We start from the raw sequence: 27,598 nt of genomic DNA, 5'->3' as shown, positions 1-27,598 counted from the left end.
AACATCTGGTACAATGTGTGGCTTACTGCATTAGAACCTATGAAAAAGATCAAATACCTCTTTTTTAAGATAATGAACTGATAAGCTTTTAAAATATTCCATTCTTCTGATTTGTACTTCCAAGAAGGGAAGAAAGTCAAGAACGAAAGTTCTTCAGAAATTTTGTTTTGGGAAATTGCACCCCATAGTCAGGTCAATTTGTGATACAAGGCATACTGTATTCATCACCTTCTTGGGAACTCACTGGGCCAGCAAATAAAAGGCCATAAGAAGCCCTGCAATAAAGACATCTGATTTATTGTTCAAACCAGTATTTCCCCAAATTATTTCACCATGGAACCCTTTCTCCCATGTGACATGTATAACATCCTAAGAAACCTTGGTTCCTCAGAACACGCTGTGGGAAATGATGACCTAATGTGTTTTTTCCCCCCTTGAATTGTATAAATTCCTCTGAATTGCACTTTTCAGATCAATTTTAAAAAGTTAAATATAATTTTGTTAAAGTATATGATGCCAATCTTGTTTTGTTTTTGATCATGGCAGGCTACATCAGAAGCAGCCTAGTGTTTTATGGTCTTAGCTCATGCTTTTAGCATGGAAGAGCGGGTAAGTGAGGGTCTTAACCGTGAATACCCTGAACGGTAAAAGTTGACAGCCTAGCCCATCTGGGAGGGGCGTGTCCCACACCATCCTTAACCCTGACAGGCTAGAGAGCAGCTGTCAGCACTCATGAGTTCTGACAGCTTCAATGACACTGTGAGCTTAAAATGAGTGTTGTTCACCCACTAAATTCTCCCTTAGAATTATAAGTCCAAAAGTACAATAAGAGCAGGATTTGATTAAGAAAATGTAAGATACATTCTAAGTGCAAATGCAAATTTGTAATATTCTAGCTGTCCTGAGGATACCTCATTAATGTTAAGCTGATTACAAATTACAGGTGTCGCAGAGGACCTGCTGTTAAGAAGGAAACCATTGCAGTATAGAGTTATGTCATGCAAGCATATGCGCCTTATGGTACTTAAAATTTATTTTAAAAAATTTAAATGTCTCACCTTTAGCAGTTTAAAAACTAAAAACAAAATAGAAATGACTGAATCAAAGGCTGGTTGCAGGGGAAGATTAAAAGAAAACAAAACTCTTTACTGTATATATGTGGAAAATAGTGTATTCTTTAGAAATCAATTCAGATACAGTTCCTGAAAAGCAAACTACTATTTAATCCAACTGTGGCAAGTGTCTCTGAACCCTGCTTTCTAAAACAACAACAAAACACTAGACTCTTTCAAATACAGCAAAGTCAGGGGAATTTTTCCAACACAGATAAATGAAGCATGAAACAGGAAAGGAAAGCACACTCTAGCAAGAGCTCTTAATTACGTCTGGTGTATTATCTTAACATACCTCTCTTACTCAGGTTACATCAAAGTACCAAAGACGACTCACGACTCACCGTATCATAAGTTGTTACAATCTTCTTTAGAACCTCAGGCACGATTCCCTGCAGCTCCATCGTGGGATACTGCTCGCTGAGATTCAGGACCACCAGTGGGGTGTTATCAGGCCCCAGAAAGCGGGGGGACACCGCCAGCATGCACTGCATGAGATTGGCCACAGAGGAGAGGCCACACAGCTCCTTGAATGACACCACTGCGTTCTGTTAAATGGGAAGAAAGGAGGCACTCTGTGATTAACCAGGGGTTTTAATTTCTCGTGGATTTTGTATTTGATATATTTGATTATACTCGAACTGCCTAGTATAAGTTATTAGCAATGTTATGATAGAATTGGCTAACCATTACTTTATCCAGCGATAAAATGACTATTTTCCAAAGTAAATATAGTTACAGATATTTGTAATACCGATTTATCAAAAGCACAGAAAATGTAAACAAGTTAAATTCTTCCCAAGGGCAAAGCTTGTTTTCAGATCAAAGTTCATAGCAGTGCTAATGCTGATATGCAATTATGAGCAAACAAAAAGAATGGCTTCAGCATTCGAAAAAGGTAAAGATTAAGAAAAAAAAGGTCAAATCAGGTTTAAAATTAGTATCGAGAATGCCAGCCATCCAAAGAGGAAAGGAATATTTGTGAGGCAGGAAGTTGACTCTGTCTCACCTGTTTATGCCTGTTGGTTCCAAACCCTAAAGTAACTTTGAGGGTTCTGCAGTTCACTGGTGAGGTCTGCCCAGCGGGAGTTCTTGGTTACCCACGGCTGTCCCCTATTAGTGTTGCCACTGATCTAAGTGCTTCTCCCAGTAATTATTTTTTTCTGATCATAAGATGGTATGCAATTAAAATATCCATTAAAGAAAACCCCCTTTGACACTGCACAATGCCATGAGTTGGCATTATCTAAGTCATTACCAAGTGCTAAGCTGTAGAAGGCCTATTTATTACGCATTTAATCCTCTCAACAAGCCATGCTGTAGGTGAGGAAACTGAACCTCAGCTATAGCCTCTCTCTGTTATTTGTCTTAAGGTCACAGAGCTGGTAAGTGAAGGAGTCAAGATTTTACCTGAAATCTGTTGATGTTGAGGCGTATGCTTTTAATCAGTATTATTAACGGGTAAATTCTAAACAAAGCATGAGTCAGGCATTTTATTCTGGGCACACTTGGGACCTGACCTGGGCTGAGCATGGCAGCCACAGGTGGGTATCTAGGCCCTCCAAGTCCGTGCCTTCTGCTTTGAAAAATCCTGGTTCTTGGAAATGAGCAGCAGTTTAGTTTCCAATTTAAACATTTTCTTTTCATTAATATTGCTTTAAATATGGACATCAAACTATATGTCATTTGGCTCAAAAGCACTTCATTGTTGACTGCTTACAACAATAAATTACTGTCCTTTCTAGAGTGGGGTCTCCCAATCACTGTCACACCTTCCTATTTCATTTTCTTCACAGCACTGGCTTGTCTGCAGTTGTCTTGTTTATTTATTCACCTGTTTACGCTCTGCTTCCGCTCCCCAATGTCCATCCCCAACCAAAGTCATCTGTTTGTTCACTGCTGCATCCTCATGGCCTAGGCCGCCTGTGCATGGAGTTTATTAAACATCACCACCAACTGCTCTGTTGAGTTCAGCGTAGACACGCGGCTCTAGAAAGATGATGCTCAAGCTCTGGCAGATCAAGAGAATTCTCTGTCACAGGCACAAGAGCAGCCATGGAACAGGGGACAATGTGGCCTGTTCACAGATGAGGGTTTACGAAACCATTTTCACCCTCAGAAATAGGGAAAAGCCCTTTACATTTATGATATGCTTTTATTTTGAAAGAATAAAATTTCTCTATTTTGGGAAAGTCTTTTTATTAATAAGGTGTCCAATCAGTAGAGGAGCGAAATATGTTGAATGTTCTGAGTCAGATTTTACTTGCTGGTAGCATTCTTTTCATAATTGTTTTTATACACACACACACAATCAGCTAATATATACATATACTTAATAAATACATGCTGAGCAGCTGTCATGCACATGGCACTTCTCACACTGGGACAGGTTAGGGTCACTATTGCTGTGAGGTGGGCCTTTGCTGCCCACTTCCCTATCACTCATGGGCCCTCGTATACTGTTAGACATGTGGACGATCCTTAATTATATACATAATTCCTAACTGATTGCTTTCAGCCATTGAACAGTTCAGAGCTAATTATTGTCTTAGACTTCTAACAGATATGCACACGTCTTTTACTTAATTAAACAGATGTCCTATAAAATCAAGAGGAAGCTCAAAACATAAACACATTGGTTCACTCAAGTGCTTCCTATTTTCCCAGCACAACAGCTTCATAAGAAAGGACTGGAACATGTCCCTGTTATTTTGATCAAGGGCCATCAATTTGTGTTCCAGCTAAAGAATAGGCAAAAAAAAAAAAAAAGCAAAACAAACAAACAAACAAAAAAACAGAGATTCTCATGTATACTACCAGAAAAAAAGGGGCAACAAAAAAAAAAAACAAAAAACAAAAAACAGAGATTCTCATGTATACTACCAGAAAAAAAGGGGCAACCGTGAAGCATCGATTAACAGGGACTAGGATGTGTTGTGTGTGAGACAGCAACACGACTGGCTTATTCTAATACATTATCAATATTTTCGATGCCAGCTGTGTTTTTGGATATTTAAATGATAAAAAAATGAGACTAGTGGTGAACATTCTAATAACCAATTGAAATTTGTAAATAATTTAAAAAAATCAAATACACTGCTGTAAAAAAGAACCCCTCCAATATATTCATCAACTATACATCTGCACTAAGAAGGTAAACACTTAAACACAAGAACGTACCTGCATGTTCTCTCTCAGATCTGTGGCATCTCGTATGGGGGGCTGGGCGTTCTTGAACACTTCATCTACAGTTTTAATCCACAATGTTCTCAAAGATGCATATTCCCTGGATTTCTTCCCTTTTCTCACAGAAAGGCCCCTTTTATGAGGTTTCCCTCCTCCTCTTCGGTTAGTAATAGCCACATGGACAAACAAAGAGGCATGTGCTAGGACCTCTCCAGTCAATGACTGCAGGGGGACGTGGCGGTAGCCTGTCTGTAAACATTCAAAGGGAATCGTGTACTGACCAATAAATTCATCCCCGATGTAGTCATCATCTAGTACTACAAAGCGCACCATGGCCAGTTCCGGTAGGTTGATCTGAAATTCAAAGCTTTCATCAAAAATGGGAGCATCTCCATTCTGGTTCACAGTTTTTGTCCTTTGTTCTGCACAGTCGGCGGGGATCCCATGAATTTCCACATAGACATAAGGGTCCACCACGTCACCTTTGGCACCTGATCCTTTGGGTTTGGGAAAGTTCTGCCCACTGATGATTTTGATGTGAAGAAGCTGAGGTGAGACTCCTGGGACGGAGTCTTTCGTATTGGCGCTGAAGAAGGAGACTTCTTCCCTCATGATGGCTGGCCGAAGGACATAGCCACAGTTTCCATTCTGCCTAAACCAGCCAATGTTCAGGTCCATCATCAGTCCCGGCGTCTGAAAGTTCATGGCTACGATCTGACAACCACATTTCCAAAAATCTTGAGGGTTCATGTTACTGGAGTCAATCCTCATTGGGCTGGGAAAAACCCTAGCAAGAAAACGTTTGTTGTAATTTACAAAGTCCCCTGGATTTTCATTGGCATATTTGCTGGCAAGCACTTCATTAAATGAACAGACTTCCCAGTACTTCTGAACCTGAAAGGACACCTGAAACTCTTTGAACTGAACCGACTTACAGATGCTTACCAGTTCAGACAGTTCTTTGCAGAGCTGAAATCGTTTCACAGGCACATTGTTGAGTTGCTCCACGTTTTCTTTTCCCGTCCTCTGAGACATTTCTGCTCCTTCATCTTCATCAGTAACATCTCCTTCTACTCCAGAGCAATTTGAGGACAGCTTCTTTGCTTTAATTAGTATCTTCCCTTTCAGGACATCTGGGGATGGCAGATAAGATTCCTCAACGTTGGGTGATGTTGTATAGAGCTTGTCTCCTAAAATTTTCTTCATGTGTTGAACCATGACCTTCTGTTGTTTAATAGAACAGTGATTTTCTAAACACAAGATAAGTGGATACTCGGAAGCAAAGAATGCATACTGATTAATAATATCAATGACACTGCGGAAGACTATCTGAGAGGTCATTGTGTGGCCTGTGTAGATGACAGGTTCATTGTCTGGCCCATCCCATACGTCTAATTCAACACTCCGGCAGCCCATTTTTAGAGCTCGAATGTATCCTGTGATATCAGAGGGACCTCGGAACTGGTCCTCTATTAAGTATGTATTATGAGATGAGTTTATAAAGTAATGAGACAAAGGTTGCTTCATATCCTGACAGACCTTCTTATGTTCAGGATCAAATATATAACAGTCAGGTGACATTAGGTAATTAGTGAACCCGTCTATTGAGAGCCAGCCCTTTTCCTGGCCCTCTTTGGATGGCTCATATTTGTGAATAATTTCAAGGCTTATTTCCTCATTTATATGTGCCACACCCTGCTCTGCCTCAAGAAACATCATAAGGTCCTTGGTATCAAGGAATTCTTTATTGCTTGAAAACTGAACTAATAGGAAATAGATTTCAGGTCTAGTACAAAGCTCATGGAAAACCTCAACAAATTCTTCCTTTGTGACTTCGGTACCAGCTTTGTCCTTGGATTTGTGCAATTCTTTGAACTTAAGCTCAATTTTGCTAGTTTTTAAACCGGGGTTGAGGTTTCTGATACATTGCACCGCATTACACAGAGTTATATGTCCAAGGTTATCTACATCAATTTCACTAAACATTTGTGAAACCCAAGAAGTCCTCATGTTGTCTTGGCTACTCTCTAACATATCAAGTGTATGTTTTCCATAAGAAATTAGGTATCGCAGTCCTGTGACCCAGATGTTCGCAACATCTGCAGAGTTGGCAACCAAGTCAAGTGACTCATAATTCTCTCCATATATGACTGAAAACGCACAGTCTTCAGATATCTGGTCAGAAATGCCATTGCTGCGGAATATGTCTGTATTTTTCCCTGTTCTCACTTCCTTGATGGATTTAATATCAATCTTGGCTTTCTCAGAATCCTTCTTAGATGGTTCCCACCTCAGGCTCTGCATGTCGGCGTCCAGTAAAAAATACCTATGGTAAATTCTGGAGTTGGAGCGAACCTTTTTGAGTTCTGAACCCTCGACCATTGAATTGATACAATCACTTGCACTGCTGATCTTCTTCTCTGTCGGCATGCTACTGAATGAAACTGTCTTTTTCCGTTCTCTTTTCTGTTTTGTACCATCCTGGGAGGAGGAAAAATAGTGTATTAGAATAATATTAATGTAGGTTTCTAGGTTTAAGACTAGAAATAAATGTTTAATTTCCTTGAGAAAAAAAATCATACAGTTAGGATTTCCTATTCTATGTCCTATGATGAATAATACTCAGTCACTTCTAAAGCTTAGAAGTGGCCTTGGAGTTTCAGCCTAAGGTAAGAAAGGTAAGAATTCAGACAGGTAAGAAGTCATTATTGAATAATTGCAATCCATGGGCGCCAAGAAACACAATTTCAGTAATGCCCAATAAAATCTTGTACAGAGAACTGGCTACATAATTTGCAGACCTCAGGGAAAAATGAAAACGCAGGACTCCCTGTTCAAAAATTAAGAATTTCAAGAAGGTAACAGAAGAGCATTTAGCCAAGTAGAGGGCCCTTCTGACTGTGGGGCCCATACAGTTGCCCAGGTTATACACTCATGAAGCAGGCCCTGTTTGTACATACATTACCTACACAAGTATTTCTCAAAGGGCTGTCACTAGATCACTTGCCTCAGAATCACCTGGGTTACCTGGTAAAGGTATAGATTCTGACCGAGGCTCATGGTATCAGATCTCTAGGAGGCAGTACCCAGGAATTTGCATTTTGGGCAACACTCTAGGCCAGCAGTCCCCAACCTTTTTAGGCAGCAGGGACCAGTGCGCCTATGAGAATCTGATGCCTGATGATCTGAGGTGGAGCTGAGGTGGTAATGCTAGTGCAGGGGAGTGGCTGCAAATACAGATGAAGCTTTGCTGGCTCAGTCACCACTCACCTCCTGCTGTGCGGCATGGTTCCTAGCTGGCCACGGATCACTACCAGTCTGCGGCCCAGGCATTGGAGACCCCTGCTCGTAGGTGATGGGGATGTACGCTAAAGTTTGAAAACCACTTCCTGACCACTTAGACTCACTAAGATGTCTGGGCTATTTCTGGAAATTCACATACCAAATGACCAAAAACAGTGAAATATGAACCACGGTAATAAATGAGTAGATACTGGAATTCAAGCAGAAATTCCTGGCCCTGCCAAAACTCATATCGGATTAGTCCTGGTTCTAAATACTTCAGATAGATATGGTTTCACTGTTGCAATTGTGTCATGTTTGGGTGGGAGGCCTAGATTACAATTACAGCTGGAGGTGCTTCTAAAATTCCAGAGTTGATTTATTAAAGCCCATTCCCATGCACCAGGCTAATGCTCAGAACAATGTCACCTAAGTACTTCCAATATTAACAGATTACTAACACTACTAAGTGAAAAATTTCAGACAGCATCTATTTCTAAAAAAAGTTTACATCACCAATAATGCAGTCCTCCACTTTCCTACATAATGTAATAGGCACCCACCTTAAGGAGCTGACACTACATCTACGTGTGGAGTTAAGTCCTTTCCCTGTACAGATGGCTTCGTTATTTAAAAAATAATTGCTCAAATGATCTCGCGACATCTTTCACAATTTTAACCTGAAATATGATATTGTCTTACAGGAAGTGTATAAAATTTGTGATAAATTTTCGATAATTCATTATATTCATAAATAAGGAAAAACTATGGAGGTTTATGGGATTATGTAACTTCCGTAACAATAAGGAAAAGAGCATGAAAAATGTTATACAAAGGCAATTCTAACTCTCCTGCCCTGGAAAGAATCTATTTTGAATTAAATTTCTAAAAAGCAATTTGCTATTCTCTGTCTCAAATTTAAAACCACTTTTAGTTTTTGACTACCTGCACTTCCAAAGCGATTTGCAGAAGGTAATTAAACTTAAACTTTAAATCATATAGGTATCATTTCCCTCAAAGTTTCAAAATGAATCATAAAGGCTTTTGTGATTTGAATGCCAAGATAACACATAAAAGCCACAAGGCAGAGTATTTCTTTACAACTGTATCCTCAGAACAATAAAGTGCAAACGACATAAAAACTGTGGCAATTGTATCCATAAGATATATTGCATGATAGCTGCTTCAAATCCCTAAAGTGTAGACTGTACTCTATCTATTCAAGCAAATTGGCATGAAATTTGGAACCAGCCATGCATAAGGGCCTGGAACAAATGTATAAATTTCCTATTTTTCAAAATGAAGGCTGTCTTTACCTTTAAAAGGAAACATTTATCTTTAATAAAGACAACATATTAATTAAGGAAATTTTATAAGCTTTATAAATTATATCTCAAAGGTGCCACTGGTAAAAATAAGTCACAAAGATAAATGGAGGTGCTTATCCGCCCACTCATTAAAAATATATATAGCATTTTCTCAACATTGTAATTTTTTATTCTGTCATTTTAAACATACTTGACTTCCACTTTCTAATTTATTACAAATGATATGTTCCAAATTCATAGGTCTCTCTATTATTAAGAAGGAAAAGCCGAATTGCAAAGCAGGTTAACAACATACAGACATGCTCATACGCCCACGTGCGTAGGACAGGCGGCACCTTAAAACACCATACCTGTGACTTTAAAAACATTGCCTTGCTTTGTGCAAGCCAGCCCAGGCAATGATCGGTGACTTCAGATCCCTGCCTGCAGACACGTAAATATGACCGTCACCCAAGCACAGGCTGCTGTAACGAGAGCGGGGACTCCTCTTACCAGACACTTCCTATCTCTTTTCCTCCATCTACTGTTGCCTAGAACCATCCTGTCCTCTCCATAGCACGCTGAGGCCTCAATGAAAAGGTTTGTTTCTCCTTCCTGGCGAGCAGATAAAGCTATTAGGAAACATTGATAGAGTGTGCTTGCCTAGAACCAAAAAGGAGAACCAGAATCACTGGGCTGGAAACAACAGATGGATGTGAAGGCAAGTTGGTCCCCCAGAACCAAGAGGAGAAGAAGGGGAGGTCGGAAGCACTCGTGTGGGAGGGAAGGAGAACTGAGGTTCAACAGCAGGCGATCTAGGCCCCCAACTTGCCTGACTCCCAAAATCTTTAATCCCACTCTTACTCATTTCTACCTGGCTTTCACTTTTTAGCCCAGCAGTGATCAAGTACTTGCTAAGCAGCTGTTAAGAACCAAAGCTGGAATCTACTTTATATGTGGCCTCTTAATGTTAGTTAAAAATATAACGATGAAAAGTGATTCAACTATATGTGCTATCCATGCAGTTTTTTTTTAACTAAAAGAAAATTAAATGCACACGATTTATATGCATTAACCATCTAAAACCAGAGGGAAAAAAACACAAGTTTCTGCTGAGATAGACGTACCTCAAAATATTTATAAAAATAGTTTCGGAGCTGGCACTTATATTTTCAGTACTTCTCACCTAAAGCTTCCCAATTGTGAAAACAACAACGTATAAACTTGGTCCACAGGTGCATTTCTGCTACTTACTAACATCAAGAGAAGGAACACAAAACAAAGGTTGTCTGGAGGAAAACCAGCTTCCAAAAGAACCCATCTCTTTACCAATCCTGAAATTTTAAATTCTAAATAAATGATCATAAACTTTTGAACTAGAAAGAAGCTTAAAGATGCATTTATACATTTAACCAACATTTATTTACAGAATAACGATTTTGTACCAGGAGCGATTTTAAGCAAGTAATGAACTAGCAAGAGGCTAAGCAAACTCAGCACAGCAAATTCAACAAAAAATAAAAACATTTATAGAACTTTTGTTTAACATTAAAATGGAAGTCTTATCAAGCTCTGTGGAGAAACATACATATTTCTAACAAGACTGCCTACTTTGTTTAATAGAAGTTTGTCACTATCTTTTGGCCACTAAAACTACTTTGTTTAATAGAAGTTCGTCACTATCTTTTGGCCACTAAAACTACCATCTGGGATATTTAAGAGATAATAGCAATTTCATAAATAGGTGTGGGCAATTTCATAAATTCTCTTCCTGAAGTGAGATAACAAATAAGTAGGCCCCGTTTCTTCTGCAAAAAAAGTATTTAGCACCGATCCAATTGATCTTGCGCATTCTGGAGACGAGGAAACCTATCTGCGGCGGCGGAGCACTGTTTCAGGGCGCAGGCAGCTGATGTCCTGCTGGATGAGAATCACTTCCTGTGTCCTACTGCACTGCTCTTGTATTTTAAAACTGATTTGTTTCCATTTTCTGTGTTATTATTTCTCAATAAACATCATGAGAAAATGATGAGTCAATACCCAGTTTCAATACACTGGCAAAAACGGTCAAAAAGTCTAGGCAGCGTTTCTGGTGTGGGGGTGGGAGGACATAACAGAATGGGGAAGGGGATGTAGTATGAAAATAAAGAAGCTATTTATCCTTCTGGTTTGTCTGGAGTCCAGTTATTTACTTTGATTTATAAATAGCATCAAAGAAGGGTATGAGATATTTATGTTGATTGAAGGGGCTGTAGGATTAAAGAAAGTTGAGAAACACTGGGTCAAAAAAATTTCTATTCTTAACAAAACAAAACAAAACCTCCCAGAAAGGACTGGAGGCCCATTACAGGAGCACAGCAAGGCCTGACCTTCCTTCAGCAATAACAATAATTCTGAATTGAAAGAATAAGTCAAGCAGGGAACATCAGGGTTACTTTGCAAAGTTTTCCACACATCTTTAAAACTTTGATGTACTAAAATGAGCAAAAAGGGGAGAAATGGGGGGAGGGAATTTGGAGGAAAAAAATGGTTCCTTTAAAGGTCATTTTATAATATCAGATCAATTGAAAAAGAATAAAATAACCCGAAGAAAAGCTAAGTATGGTCCAATATTGTTTTCCAGTCATGTGGAAGGCCCTTTACTGCAAATAACAGAAAGCTACTTGGCCCATGGATACTCCTCGTCATGGGCCTCCTCTTCCATGATGCCCTCCACTGGATTCTGAAAGCTAACCCGGCCCAAGTTTGGCAAGTAGTCTATGGGATGCAGGTCTGCTAACGGCTTGGAAACCTTTGGGTAACTTGAAAGTCACAAATCGGGGACAAGTACAGTTCAGATGATGGCTTACGATGCAGGAAGCCAAAAGAGAATGTCACTTCCACTATAACAAGAAAAAGCCAGACTATCTATAAAATCATAACTTCTCTTGTCTCCATCAGAAAACTGTGGTCACAAGACAAGCAAGAGAACTGATTCCAGAGTGGCAGGCCCCTCTAAGGAGAGGCAAGACTTAGAAACTATTTCGAGTTTAGCAGAGTCTGAGAGAAAGAGGCCATCATGGAAGCAGTTAAGAAAAAATCAGCTGAAATTTTAAGGAATTCCTATAGGACTAGCAGGGTTAACTGATCAGTTATCAAGTTAACTGACAATTCAGAGTAACCTGGAGTCCTAGACACAGGGAGTTTGTACTCATTTGTAAGTCTTCTCCAACAGGTGCTCCTAAGAAAGACTTGGGGACAGCAATGAGATTCTGCCTACGTCTTCGACCATCCTCTCATAGGAAGCTAAAGCCTAAGCCATCAAGGGAAGGACAGTGAGCCCTCTTTCTCCTAAGGCTACTGAAGGAATGGCAGAAGCAAAATCCATCTAACTCTACAGCCAGGAAAAGATCTACTACCCCAAGAGGAAGAGGAACCTCTTGGACTCCAGAGCCCGTACCAGTGAAAGCAAAGCTCTGCTACTAGCCAGAGAGGCAGAACTGTTTCCTGCCCCAACTTACCACAGAAACGGGCAGAGTCTGGCTGCCTTGGGGAGCAGGGCAGGAGTGCTAAGAAGGCCCCAAGCCTGAGGCCTGGGTGCATCGGGCTGCCTGAGACTGAAACTAGACCAGGAAGACCAAGAAGTGTGCCGACTCCCCCAAAAGCCTGGCACCAGGTCGCAAGCAGCACGCCCTGGAAGAGGGGCATGAGCAGGGACAGAGGTGCCTTCTGACACAGGCATTCACAGACGAAAGCTGAGGGTCCTGACTCCCAAAATCTTTAATCCCACTCTTACTCATTTCTACCTGGCTTTCACTTTTTAGCCCAGCAGTGATCAAGTACTTGCTAAGCAGCTGTTAAGAACCAAAGCTGGAATCTACTTTATATGTGGCCTCTTAATGTTAGTTAAAAATATAACAATGAAAAGTGATTCAACTATATGTGCTATCCATGCAGTTTTTTTTTAACTAAAAGAAAATTAAATGCATACGATTTATATGCATTAACCATCTAAAACTAGAGGAAAAAAACACAAGTTTCTGCTGAGATAGACGTACCTCAAAATATTTATAAAAATAGTTTCGGAGCTGGCACTTATATTTTAAGTACTTCTCACCTAAAGCTTCCCAATTGTGAAAACAACAACGTATAAACTTGGTCCACAGGTGCATTTCTGCTACTTACTAACATCAAGAGAAGGAACACAAAACAAAGGTTGTCTGGAGGAAAACCAGCTTCCAAAAGAACCCATCTCTTTACCAACCCTGAAATTTTAAATTCTAAACAAATGATCATAAACTTTTGAACTAGAAAGAAGCTTAAAGATGCATTTATACATTTAACCAACATTTATTTACAGAATAACGATTTTGTACCAGGAGCGATTTTAAGAAAGTAATGAACTAGCAAGAGGCTAAGCAAACTCAGCACAGCAAATTCAACAAAAAATAAAAACATTTATAGAACTTTTGTTTAACATTAAAATGGAAGTCTTATCAAGCTCTGTGGAGAAACATACATATTTCTAACAAGACTGCCTACTTTGTTTAATAGAAGTTTGTCACTATCTTTTGGCCACTAAAACTACTTTGTTTAATAGAAGTTCGTCACTATCTTTTGGCCACTAAAACTACCATCTGGGATATTTAAGAGATAATAGCAATTTCATAAATAGGTGTGGGCAATTTCATAAATTCTCTTCCTGAAGTGAGATAACAAATAAGTAGGCCCCGTTTCTTCTGCAAAAAAAGTATTTAGCACCGATCCAATTGATCTTGCGCATTCTGGAGACGAGGAAACCTATCTGCGGCGGCGGAGCACTGTTTCAGGGCGCAGGCAGCTGATGTCCTGCTGGATGAGAATCACTTCCTGTGTCCTACTGCACTGCTCTTGTATTTTAAAACTGATTTGTTTCCATTTTCTGTGTTATTATTTCTCAATAAACATCATGAGAAAATGATGAGTCAATACCCAGTTTCAATACACTGGCAAAAACGGTCAAAAAGTCTAGGCAGCGTTTCTGGTGTGGGGGTGGGAGGACATAACAGAATGGGGAAGGGGATGTAGTATGAAAATAAAGAAGCTATTTATCCTTCTGGTTTGTCTGGAGTCCAGTTATTTACTTTGATTTATAAATAGCATCAAAGAAGGGTATGAGATATTTATGTTGATTGAAGGGGCTGTAGGATTAAAGAAAGTTGAGAAACACTGGGTCAAAAAAATTTCTATTCTTAACAAAACAAAACAAAACCTCCCAGAAAGGACTGGAGGCCCATTACAGGAGCACAGCAAGGCCTGACCTTCCTTCAGCAATAACAATAATTCTGAATTGAAAGAATAAGTCAAGCAGGGAACATCAGGGTTACTTTGCAAAGTTTTCCACACATCTTTAAAACTTTGATGTACTAAAATGAGCAAAAAGGGGAGAAATGGGGGGAGGGAATTTGGAGGAAAAAAATGGTTCCTTTAAAGGTCATTTTATAATATCAGATCAATTGAAAAAGAATAAAATAACCCGAAGAAAAGCTAAGTATGGTCCAATATTGTTTTCCAGTCATGTGGAAGGCCCTTTACTGCAAATAACAGAAAGCTACTTGGCCCATGGATACTCCTCGTCATGGGCCTCCTCTTCCATGATGCCCTCCACTGGATTCTGAAAGCTAACCCGGCCCAAGTTTGGCAAGTAGTCTATGGGATGCAGGTCTGCTAACGGCTTGGAAACCTTTGGGTAACTTGAAAGTCACAAATCGGGGACAAGTACAGTTCAGATGATGGCTTACGATGCAGGAAGCCAAAAGAGAATGTCACTTCCACTATAACAAGAAAAAGCCAGACTATCTATAAAATCATAACTTCTCTTGTCTCCATCAGAAAACTGTGGTCACAAGACAAGCAAGAGAACTGATTCCAGAGTGGCAGGCCCCTCTAAGGAGAGGCAAGACTTAGAAACTATTTCGAGTTTAGCAGAGTCTGAGAGAAAGAGGCCATCATGGAAGCAGTTAAGAAAAAATCAGCTGAAATTTTAAGGAATTCCTATAGGACTAGCAGGGTTAACTGATCAGTTATCAAGTTAACTGACAATTCAGAGTAACCTGGAGTCCTAGACACAGGGAGTTTGTACTCATTTGTAAGTCTTCTCCAACAGGTGCTCCTAAGAAAGACTTGGGGACAGCAATGAGATTCTGCCTACGTCTTCGACCATCCTCTCATAGGAAGCTAAAGCCTAAGCCATCAAGGGAAGGACAGTGAGCCCTCTTTCTCCTAAGGCTACTGAAGGAATGGCAGAAGCAAAATCCATCTAACTCTACAGCCAGGAAAAGATCTACTACCCCAAGAGGAAGAGGAACCTCTTGGACTCCAGAGCCCGTACCAGTGAAAGCAAAGCTCTGCTACTAGCCAGAGAGGCAGAACTGTTTCCTGCCCCAACTTACCACAGAAACAGGCAGAGTCTGGCTGCCTTGGGGAGCAGGGCAGGAGTGCTAAGAAGGCCCCAAGCCTGAGGCCTGGGTGCATCGGGCTGCCTGAGACTGAAACTAGACCAGGAAGACCAAGAAGTGTGCCGACTCCCCCAAAAGCCTGGCACCAGGTCGCAAGCAGCACGCCCTGGAAGAGGGGCATGAGCAGGGACAGAGGTGCCTTCTGACACAGGCATTCACAGACGAAAGCTGAGGGTGGAACAGGAATAAGGAGTAAACCTTTTCATGACCAAATTCTTTTGGTGAAACTCTCACTACTACCGAAATATTTATTCAAAGTAAATTTATAAAACCATAACGTACATCTGTGTCCAATGTAAACTGCAATAAAATTCATCAGTTTTCTGTAGTAATGAAAACCGTAACGGTGAACACCGAACTCTTATAAACTACCCTGGTGCTTCTCTACATTCCAGTGAAAACATTGATGCTAATGAATTTTAATTTACGATCTATAATAATGGTACTTAAGTGGCCCACTTTGGTGTGAAAACTGTCAGTGTTTCTCATCTGTGTATGTAGTAATTCCTTATCCAGCACATTATAAAGCCTGCTGACTTTCTATTCTGCAGAGCTATTTCAAGATATGGTTACATAACTTTAATTGTTAATAACTGTCTGGTAAATCAAACTGAATTTGAAAGGTATGAAGTTGAACCACATAATGTGAATTCTTAGCTACAAATATGATCAATTCTAAGAGTAAATTCTCAGTCATAATTTTCCCCCGCTAAATTGTTCTTCACTATTTCAGGATAGCATAAGAGGAAGAATTTATATTTCTCATTTTTTTATCCTTAAATCTGTCATTAATTGGCATTGAAGAAAAAATGATGGCAATCCAGGGGTAGTCAGGACTCAGAAAAGGTTTCCACAGAGATGTGTATGTAGGCAAAGCTACTGCCTTGGGCCACATTCGCCATCGAGATAGAAGAATGGTAGCCCTTTCAGTCAGAAATTTTAACATTTCTGTAATTGTTTTAACATTAAAATTTTAAGAAAACTTACTTCACCAAGAATTTATTATGCAATCGTCTTGTTTATTATTTTCTTTCTATCTTGTGTTACAGGGAAAAAATTCTTCCTGAGGCTTTTTTTCAATCCAGTGGTTTATTTCCATATGAAATTAGTGTGAGTGTGAGTGAACAATTAGATCATAAGAACAAAAAAAGAAAATTATGAATCATATAAAAGGGAAACTCAGCTTTCTACAAAATATCCTTTTTAAGTTCCAAGCCATTCATGAGCTTGCACTAGTTCAGCCCTCAATATTGTCTCTTCTCCAAACTCACACAGTATTTGTAGTCTTTACCCTATAATTTAACACTTAATTACAGTCTTAGTCAGTTCCCTAATTGTTTTATGTGGGTTAGCCTTATCTCATCAAGTAGAAAGTAAACTTTTTGAAGGAATAAGACATGTCTTATATTGGCTGAACCAAAGCTAGCAGTCAGAAGAGTAGCCCCTTCTGATGAACTGGTAATCTCAATGATAAACCAGTCAATCCAACAAGGGGATGTAACATTTGTAAATATTTATGCACTCAACATAGCAGCACCTAAATATATAAAGTAAATATTAACAAATGTAAAAGGAAAAATAGAAAGCAATACAGAAACAGTAGGGGACTTTAATATCCCACTTTTATCAATGGTTAGATGATCCAGACAGAAAATCAATAAGAAAACGCTGGCCTTAAATGACACATTAGACCAGAAGGAATTAACAGATATATAGAGAGAGAACATTACATACGAAAGCAACAGAAAACATTCTTCTCAAGCATGCATGGAACATTCTCCGGGACAGATCATATGTTAGGTCACAAAACAAGTCTTAACAAATTTAATAGGACTGAAGTGACACCAAGCATCTTTTCCAACTATAATCGTATGAAACTAGAAATCAATAACAAGAAAAAAACTGAAAAATTCACACATGTGTGGAGATTAAACAACGTGCTACTGAACAACAAATGGGTCAAAGAAGACACCAAAGGAAAAATCAAAAAATACCTTGAGACAAACGAAAATGTAAATACAACATATCAAAACTTACGGGATGCAGCAAAAGCATTGTTAAGAGGGAAGTTCACAGCAGTAAATGCCTACATTAAGAAACAAGAAAGCTCTCAAATAAACAACCTAACTTTATACCTTAAGGAACTAGAAAAAGAGGAACAAACTAATCCCAAAGTTAGTAGAAGAAAGAAAATAACAAAAATCAGAGCTGAAATAAATGAAATAGAAACTAGGAAGACAATAAAAAAGATCAACAAAACAAAGCTGGTTTTTGGAAAAGACAAAATAGAAAAACCTTTAGCTAGAACCATCAAATGAAAAGGAAAGAGGAGTCAAAAAATAAACTCAGAAATGAAAGAGGAGACATTACAAGTGATACCACAGAAATACAAAGGGAGAATGCGAGGAGGACTGGTGTCGATCCTTTAAGTGTTTGGTAGAATTCACAGCAAAGCCATCTGCTTCTGGGCCTTTCTTTGGGGGGAGGATTTCACAACAACTTTAACTGTGCTTACTTTTTTAAAAAAGTGCTCTTTGTATACTGATCACATGCTCTTATCATTTAGCATGCCTCTAAGATGTGTTTGTTTGTTTATACATTCACATTTACAATATAATACATTTATAATGTAATACATTATGTTTATAACAAATACACATTTTTTAATGTATATTCATACATTAAATACATGTGCTAGCTACTAACAGACTGTCTATACTGAAAAATCTTCGCAAAAATATTTAAAAATTTTTTCCAGTTAATTAAAATAATTGGATTCTAGGTTTACATAAATAGGAAACTATTGTTCTAAGCCATAAGCCTCAAGCTCAGTGCTACAGTCCAGGGGGCTTTGGAGGCCCCTCCCCTGCCTTGCAGCTTTCAGTCATAAAAACCTTGCAGGTCTTCTCCATGGATCCCGAGTCCCCACCTCACAGAGCCCATCCCAGCTGGGGTAGGTGCTGCATGCCCTCCCTTTCTTCTCCTCTTCATCCAGACAAGCCTCAGGATAGGTCCCCTAAATATCCCGAGTCTTGGTGAATTTGCCCTCTGCTGCCCACTCCACTCTGCCTTCTAGGAAGAAGGGATAACAAGTGCAAACACTCTAAGGCTCAAGCGAACTTCAGGACTCTGGTGTTGAAAGGAGACCAGTGTGGCTGAAGTTCAATTAGCTGGGTGAGACTGGAAGGATATGGAACCACAGAGAGAGGCAGAGGCCGGATCCTGCAGAATTTTACAGGAATCTTAAATCATTTGATCATTTCGATTTAATTATAGGGGCAATTCCTTGAAGGAGAGTATCATAGTCTGATTTACCCTTTTATAACAGTGCCAAATGGAGAGTAGATTAGAATGGAAATTTAAGAGACAACTACAGTATCCCAGACATGGGATGGTGGTAGCTGGGACCACAGTGGTGACGACAGAAGTGAAAGAGGTAGATGGCTTCAAAATAATTTAAATGACAGAAGTGACAATATTTGCTGATGGACTGGATATAGCACATGAGAGAAATGGAAAAACCTAAGATATTGCCAAATCTCTAGCTTAAATAGATGGTGCACAATGACATCATTTGTTTAGGTGGGGAAGATTAAGGAATAATTTCTTTTTTTCGGGGCGGGGGGGAGGATCAGTAGTTTTGTTTCAAATACGGTAAGTTTGAGATGCCTAGATACTAAGTGGAGATGTCAAGTAGGCGTTTAAATACATAAATGTGGAAATCTAGAGAGCAGTCAAGCCTACAGATATAAATTTGGAAGCCACAGCACACTGGTAGCCACATGAGATTACCCAGGCCATTTTATCTTCTCTTCTGATGGAGAAGGAAAGAGAGAGAAGAGAAGATGACCTAGGACTGAATTTGGTGCTTTCCAATATTTTTGGTTGGGTAGAAAAAGAGGGATCAGCAAAAGAAGCAAGAAAGCAATGGCTAGAGATATAATAGTGACTCCAGAAGATTGTGGTGTTACAGAAGCCAAGAATAAAGTGTTTAAATAAAATAGAATAGTCAACAATGCTTCCAAGAGGTCCAGTCAGAAAAGTGAAGTATGTGTAGCCTCTGTAGCTTTCTTATAGTTGCTGTTTGTATGATCTATCTTTTCCCATTCCTTTGCTTCCAACCTATTTGTATCTCTGAACCAAAAGTGTAGACGGCATGCAGTTGGATCTTTTTTTTTTTAATCCAGTCTGACAATCTCTGCCTTTGATTGTATTATTTAATCCACTAACGTAATGTTATTGATATGGGTGGATTCACATATGCCACTTTACTTTTTCTTTTCTATGTCTCATCTTTTCATCGCTTTGTTCGTTCTTTAATGATTTCTTTGATGTTAAGTTAGTGAGCTATGTTTAAGATTTGGCCACTCACAGCTCTTTGGTGACTCTGGCAAGAGTAGTTTCAGGGTAGGAAAAAAGGCCAGAAGGCCTTCTGGACTGAGCTGGAAATAGAGAAGGAAGTGAGGAATGGAGACATGAGTGCAGTTAACTCTGAAGAAAGAGCTAGGGAAAGGAACTGGTAGTTGGAGGGAGGGAGAGAGAATGTTTCTTCATTTATTCATATTGGAGATATTAGAGCCAGTTTCTATGATGAAGGAATTTGTCCAGTCAAAAGGGGGAAATAATTGATGCATGAGAAAGAGACCGTATCTCTGAAGGAGCAAAGTCGTTAGAAAAGTAAGAGAAGACACGATCATTGCTAACTTTATCCAAGGGGTGGCTTTTGGGCTGGATCCTGATGGAAAATGAAAAGGAAAGGAAGGCTGATAAATCGGAGAGAACAGCATATGCAGAGACAGGAAACAGGAAAGAGCCTGTAAGGTTTGAAGAAGCTCATGTGGCCTCAGGGCAGGATAAGGGAGGCAGGCAAGAGGAGGGTGGATGTGAGCCCTGCAGGCGACACTGCAGAGTGAGGCCACCAGCCTCCATGGGAGAGGAGTCAGCATCTCCTCTGAGAAGACCTCCCCAGCCTTGAAAGTACATGTTCCTAAGCCACAGACAGAAAAAAATACAAAAAGGTACAGAACTGATAATCACGTGCATTTTTCCTGGGTGCAAATACAACTCACAACCTGTTTTAATGGATCGACAAATGAAAAGTCTCATTTGTTTTACAATTTTAAGAATCATCATCCCATTCATGTAGGTATTTATTTTGTTTGTCTTAACAGTCTAATAAAACTGAGCTAAAGGATATATCATGTTTAATTAACTGTTATACAGTTTACTGACCCCCAAATGAATGAATGAACTCAAAGATTACCACTTGAGGAATCAACATTTCAAACACCAGAGAGAAATTTGTATACTTTTAAAATAACTTTTTAAACAGTTACAATTATCTCAAGATGTTATAGCACAAATTGTTACAATCCAATTTTTTAAATTAATTGGAAAAGTTTTAAAATTACAGTCAATTCCAAATCCACTGCTTTTCTCCTTAGATGTGTTATATGCAAATAAAAGCTTTTCTAACACAAACACCTACTGAAGTGGCACAGATACGCCTTCATAATCTTTGTATCTACTTGACTAACAGTAATCACATAAACACGCTTTCTGTCATGCTATAGTAAGCCCCATTTTTTTTTTTTTAAATTAAAAGCTACACTCGGGTTAAGAAATCAATAAAAATGCCAATGCCTACGTGGCAGGAATTCATTTGACTCGAGGGATTCATGTAGAGCATTTGCAAAACAGAAGAATGACAATTTGGACTGCAGAAGGTCCAGTTCTGCCTCTTTCTGAATCATCATATACCCTTTTCAAACCCCAAGTCCCTTCCAAATTAATTAGCTCATCAAACTAAAATGAAAAGCAGTTTTAAAAACCAGCAAAATCTCATCATTAATGCATTTTAAATGGCCTATGATGCCAGTGACTAAACAATTTAACTGCTTCAATGAAACCTTGTGTCACCATTTCCAGCCCTCGTTGCTGTAAATCCTAACTACTGAGAGAAAACTATAAGCAGCAAATGTATAATTAAATCCCTGCAGCAGGTACAAAACTCATTCCAAATACAGTTTCCTAAACCTGGCTCATATTTTAAATAATACAACACGGACTGCAATATTAATAGTTGTATAGAATATAAAACCAAGCAATCCTACAAAGTACATATTTTAAACTTTAGTTTTGAGAGTTGGAACTAGAAGGGTTTTTGATTAATATGCTTTAGGATATTGAAATACAGGCATTTTTAGGCATCCTTAGATTTTTATATAAAGGTATTATAATGTAAGCTCAAAATGACACATTTAATTATACTGTATTTCATTTCACTTGAAGTTATCTAGGAGTACAAAGGACTAATTCTGAGTCTACTTGCAAACTAATCACCAAAAGCCCTTTACTAAGCAGGATGCCATCTTTATTACAAGAATCAGGCTGCTATACCAACTACCACTTCTAAACAGTGCTTTGATTTCTAAGAGTTTTGAAGCTGAACCTTCAGTCCATTTGTGTAACTCTGCACTAACTCACTAAGGCCCAAGACTTCTACAAAGGATGTTCAGAGAGAGAACCTTCAGAGAGAGAAAGTGAGCACTGGAAAATGAAGCAGTGCTCAGCAGAAGGCTCTAGCTGGGGCAGGGTCGGGTGGGGGGAGGGGGTGGTCCCTCCAGTACCCGCAGACTACAGGGATGGCTAGACTCACTAGCAACTGGTAGGCTATACTCCCCCAAAGTAGAGTGACATTTAAGCAGGGATGCTTCTGGAATGAAAGTGGGAATTATTAATAAATATGTCACAACAACAACAAGGACTTTTCTGGGCAAACTAAAACATGTGGTCTACTTGAAAGAGACCTTATTAATGTTAAGTCCTTACTAAGTACCAGACACTGAAGATTCAGGTATAACCAAATCTTCATGTGAGAGGGACCCTTAGCCCAATCTCCAGCCTACTCATAGCTTTGGAGATGTTCCCATGCTGACTGGCAGACAGGTAGGCTGCCAGTTTGGTCTGTCTGTATACTTCGAACAAGCAGGTTTCACTTTGTCCACCTGAAAGCCCATCCTACGTAGGCCAGGAACCCATCTCTACCTGTCTGTGAGGTCTCGATAGTCTTGCTACCCTGAACCAGTGGACAGGTGGCCTAGTACTTATGGCTGCTTGCTTATTTCCTGAGGCTGCTACAGTCCTCCCCATGGTCTTACCCTTTGTGGGGACCCTTAGCCCAATCCCCAGACTGCCTGGCTAGAGCTAAATATTTGCCCAGCTCCCAGCTGGAGCTCCCCTTGGATCTGCATGGACCTTGTTGGAAACACAATGAGACTACAAGCTTAGCTGTATGGAGACCTGCTCCCCTATGAGTCTCATAAGGTGAAGCCCTGCAGACACTGGCTTGAGCTCACCACACATCCTTGGACATTGTAATTCTGATTCCTCATTCCCAATTCATGCCTCGCCCATAAGTCTGGCCTTCCTGCAAATCTCATGGCAATGCCTGTGTATCCCACAAAAGGGGAAATGATACACGAATGGGGGTTATGCTCTGCTGAATAGGGGGTTATGCTCTGCTGAATATGACTAACAGAGGTGTGGGTGAGCACTGTGGAGAGCAGGCAATGCTAGAGAGACCTTTACAAAGGATATACAGTTGTCAGAAGGGGCTGCTGGAGGTGAAGTGTATGTTCTTGGAGCTGGAACAAGGAAGTGAGGTGCGAGGCAGGGAGAAGGAACTGATGGCTGGGTTATTCTCACGACCATTTTAACAGGCCACAGATTAGTTCTTCTGAAGATGAAATCACCTCCCCAAATATGCATGTATAATACAGCTCTCATTTTAAATTAAAAAAAAAAAGAACGTATTACATACATATAACATCATCACTGTCATATGTGTCACTATTGATAATCTAGGGCTCTCTGTCCTATAGTCACCTCAAAACTCAACTCTCCAGTTCAGAAATCCTTTGTAAAGTTGCTGAGTTGAGTCTGTGGTTCATGGCATTTAATGCATCTAAATATTAGCAAATAATTTATCTTTTAACCTGATTTTATGCATCTCCTCTCCTCTCCCAACCCAAATATGATATAAAATTCATTTGGGTTTACTGGATATTATAATTGGCAACACAGAAATCACATTCTGTCCTCTGGAAAAAGCTGAAGTTTTAGCTAAACGATGTTTATTCCAATTATAATTTTTTCAAGTAATTTAATTGTGCTTTTCAAAAAGCATTACTGTAGAAAGGTTTTAATTTAATAAGGCTTAAACTTGAGACCATGGGCTTTTCGAAATAAGACAGGAATATGGGGAAATCAACCATCAACATGGCCTGTGTCAGCTCCCTCTGAGCAGTCTTAGCTCTTACTGCCCACAACCCCAGGACAAAATGGCAAGTGTCCTTGATTTAGATAATAATTTTTCTTTGTGAATTAAGAACATTCTAAAAAGAATGAAGAGAATGAAGTGTGGAGAGGGATTAGAATAACTCATGATGGCTTGCATGCTCAGGAAGATGATTAGGATGTAAATCCCTCTCACCTGTCACATACTTAAGCTTTTAGGCCACATGGTAACTACTGTCCACCTTGACCACAGTGTTTCCATGGGAGGCAGGCTAACAACCTCTGTTGAGCTACTGTTATGCACAGGCACTTTATAAACATTATCTTTTTGGATCCTCAACTGTTATGCAGGACCTATCATCCCTTTTCAGAGGTTAAACAGTTCTCCCAGGCAGATGGGTTTCTCCTGCCCTGCTCTGTATGCTCCCCGTGGCAGATTTCCTCGCTCCCAAGTCAGCTGAATGCCTGTTGGGTTGCACCCATGAGGTTCTGGCAGAGGACTGGAGGTTGGGCAGGCGTTGGGTGAATCTGGATAGTTTCCCCTCCTCCTCTCTTTGCAGGGGAGAGGTTAGCAGAGACATCATCCCCTCTGAGGTTGCCATGGCCCTTGGGCTCCAGGACCCATCCACTCCCTGTCTCTCCACCCTGCAGGTAGGGATGGTTTTCTGCTGTAGCTAAGCTCTGGGTGGCTTCACCAATCCCATTTGAACTTGTGATTTTTCTAGCATCTATAACAATACCCTGGATTAAATTCTCAAGGAAAATACTGTTTTTCTGGTTAGACCCTGAGTGATTCAGAGCTCAAAGTTGTAGTTATTAGGTGCAAAGCGGGTCCAAAGGCTGGCTTGGCCTGGTCCCTCCGACTGCCCTTGTCGGTCCCCTCTGCCAGCCAGAGCTGAGTTCTCCTAGATAGATACCTGGTTACTGGCTGTGCAGCCTTGGGAAGGTCAATAAGCCCCTTGAAACCTCAGCCACTAATTTTATAAAATAAGGAAAGTAATTACTTGCCCTTAATTAAAGGACCTGGTAAAGCACAAATGCAGTAACAAATGTGAAAGCATTGTCGAAGCTGACTTAACTACAAGTCTCCAAGTCATGTACTGGGATTACTGGACAGTTTAAAAGGAGTTCATCTGAAATTAACCCCCCAAATTAATCTCATAGATACAAATGGCTAAACATTACACGAAGCTGCCTTCTGAGAGCTCATTTCCAGCTTACAAACACTTTGTTCTCTTAGAAACAAAAGGAAGTCAGTTGGCCTATGGTCTCTATGGCTTCCACAGCATGTCTGCCTGCCAAAGCCTGGGGCTGACTCGGCACCACCACTTCCTATGTAACTAACTCTGGCCTGATGCTACTGAAACATGGACTATGATGACAGTACCTCTCCCAAAGACTGTTGCTGAGTATTAAACAAGACAATGAGAAGTGCCTGTCGAAGTTCTCAATGTGCTCAATAAATGTCAAATCTAGTTAACGTGGTTGATCTTATCACTATTATTCTCATTAGCATCATCATCCTCTCCTTTAATCAGCATCTGACGAGTGTTCGATCAGAACTTTCTCTTCTGCCTATGTCATTTCCAAGTGGCAATCCCAGATACGTTTTCTGAACATCTTTATGTACTTCAAGCAGTCATCATTATTCATGGGTGGCTCTCCCCCAAACACCATTCTTTTCTTTTATTTCTATTTTAAGCACCTGAGAACCTTGGTTTCAGTACTACTATTTTTCTTTTATCACACTGTGAAAGAAGAAACTGTGCTATCTAGCCATGTATTTACATAATGTGCTAATTATAAGAAATCGTATACTCTGATTGCCTATCCTGTTATACTTTGACTGCTACTGTTTGTTGTGATTATAAACATGAGTATTCATGGGGAAAACACTGAATTATCTTTGGGTAGACGGATACTTTCCCTTAGTGATACTTAGCACTGGAAGGAAACAGAGATACTGTCTACGTCAGTGCTGTCCCAAAAAGTATGAAAGTCACATATGTAATTTAAAGTTTTCTAGAAGCCATCATAAAAAAATATATAAGAAGAAACAAATGAAATAAACTTTAATAACTTATTTTATTTAAACTAAAACATTATCATTTCAACATTTAATCAATGTAAAAATTATTAAGATTTTTTGTCTTCTTTTTTCATACTAAGTCTTTGAAATCCAGCACAGGGTACATTTACAGCACACCAACTCTGGCTAAGTGCCCTGCAGTGATCAATAACTACAGGAGTCTAGGGCTAATGTATCAGATGGTGTTAAGTCTAGATGACAAGCTCAAGGGTATGGACTTGTCATACTCTAATTCCAAACTCCACCTGACATTTCTAGTGTGGTGCTTTGCTCAAAGCAAGCACTCAGCAAATTTCATCATTGAACTTGGGAACAAATGGCTGGAAAGAAAGGCTGTCACCTATAAATGTAAACAAGGCCAATACAAATCTTGTGGATGGGAAAGAAACCAAAAATGGCCCTAATTAGATCTCCATAATAAATAACCACTATGAATCATCAACTACTATTTATGTCTGATATTATGTAAGAAGCTACAATGCATGCTAGGACACAGATATAACTTGAAAAGGAATTAAAAACTAATATTGCAACAAGGTAAAATGAATATTTTTTTCTCAGTGCTACTAAAAGCATATTTTTACTTGAAAGTTTAGAGGCTCAATAAATGCACATTATATTAGCTTTCACCTAGTTGATACAAATCAACTTTCTCAGGATGACCACTTAAAAACAATTTGTAGTTCCTAAAGGCCACAAAACTATACTGTTTATACAACTGTAATATAGACACAGCCAAAGAAAAGACGGCAACTCCTTTCAATGTGAACGACAGAAATTGTAAAGGTTAAGTTCGCTTTGACTACCCACGCTGCTGTCCACCGAAGAGAGACTGCTGCCACTGGTTGTCGGCAACAGCTTCTTCACAAAACTCAAGAGGAATTCCATTCCGCTCAAGAAAAAGAAATACAACTCCACAAAAGTTGTATGAAATAGCAAAATAAAATATTTGGTGTATCTTCACTAAGACTGTGAAATGAACTTCTAAGAAAAAGCCAACTAGCACTAAAGATACTTAGACAGGTGGTTTCTCTGGGGGAGGAAAAAAGCTTTCTTCTTTACAGTGATAGGATTGGTTTTTGCTAGTCCTAAATACACTTTGACAAAATGGATTCAAAAGAAAAGGCATCTTGATGTATCTGCTCTCCTGTTAAAGCTCCTGATTACTGGAGCAGGGCGAACTGAGGCCCAGGGAGAAGCTCCACAGCCATAGCAGCTGCCTTTTTACTGCAAGTAGAAAATCCTCAATTAACTAAAACTTGACTCATCCAACCAAGCAGAATTTCCATCAGATTCCAATCTCGATAAATCCATAGTTCTATTATTACTAATAAAAAACCAGTATGTAGCTTAGTCATTTATATTTTTATCACCAAAATTCTTATAAAATATACAGCAGTAGCTTCATTTATTTGGCCAAGAACTAGCATAGAATATCTACTTCCTAAATTATTGCATCTGCTTTCAATTTTCAATCTGATCAAAAGTTGCCTGTGCTGTCCTTTAAATGAAAATAAATAGTGCTTTTAAAAATCTCCATGATGGCAACTTTTGAACATTTAAACATTAGGGGGTACAGTGAATAATACATGAATCAAAATTGATATCATTACTTTTTAGACTTACCAGTTTACTTTTCTCCAGAGGCAGCATGTGCTTCTCTAGTCATTTAAAAAACTGTTGACATCTTTTGAATTTTATTTTGTGTCAGTTTTTCACATATTTCCAATTCTAAATACAGATCTTTAAATTGCTACCTAGCCATTTGAGTGGAGCCTGTGTTAAGAAATGTCACCCATTTTTCAGTACTTCAATAATGTTGATGACAAATTTCATATTGCTGACAGC

The 27,598-nt window shown here is 39.4% G+C and overlaps 1 protein-coding gene across 1 annotated transcript in view; it reads right to left on the bottom strand.

The window, feature by feature from the left end:
• PLCL2 (phospholipase C like 2) overlaps positions 1–27,598 on the bottom strand; it is a 167,649-nt gene that overhangs the window by 59,158 nt on the left and 80,893 nt on the right. Inside the window, exons 2-3 of the mRNA XM_011355234.1 lie at positions 4,293–6,779; positions 1,457–1,660 (exon numbers count right to left, since the gene is read on the bottom strand). Of these exons, the coding sequence (XP_011353536.1) occupies positions 1,457–1,660; positions 4,293–6,728 (2,640 nt within the window). The 5' untranslated portion in view covers positions 6,729–6,779. The remainder of the gene's footprint in view (positions 1–1,456; positions 1,661–4,292; positions 6,780–27,598) is intronic.

This window comes from Pteropus vampyrus, unplaced genomic scaffold, assembly GCF_000151845.1.
Source record: "Pteropus vampyrus isolate Shadow unplaced genomic scaffold, Pvam_2.0 Scaffold1, whole genome shotgun sequence".
NCBI classification, from domain to species: Eukaryota; Metazoa; Chordata; class Mammalia; order Chiroptera; family Pteropodidae; genus Pteropus; species Pteropus vampyrus.
This window is presented reverse-complemented; position numbering and strand designations above follow the sequence as displayed.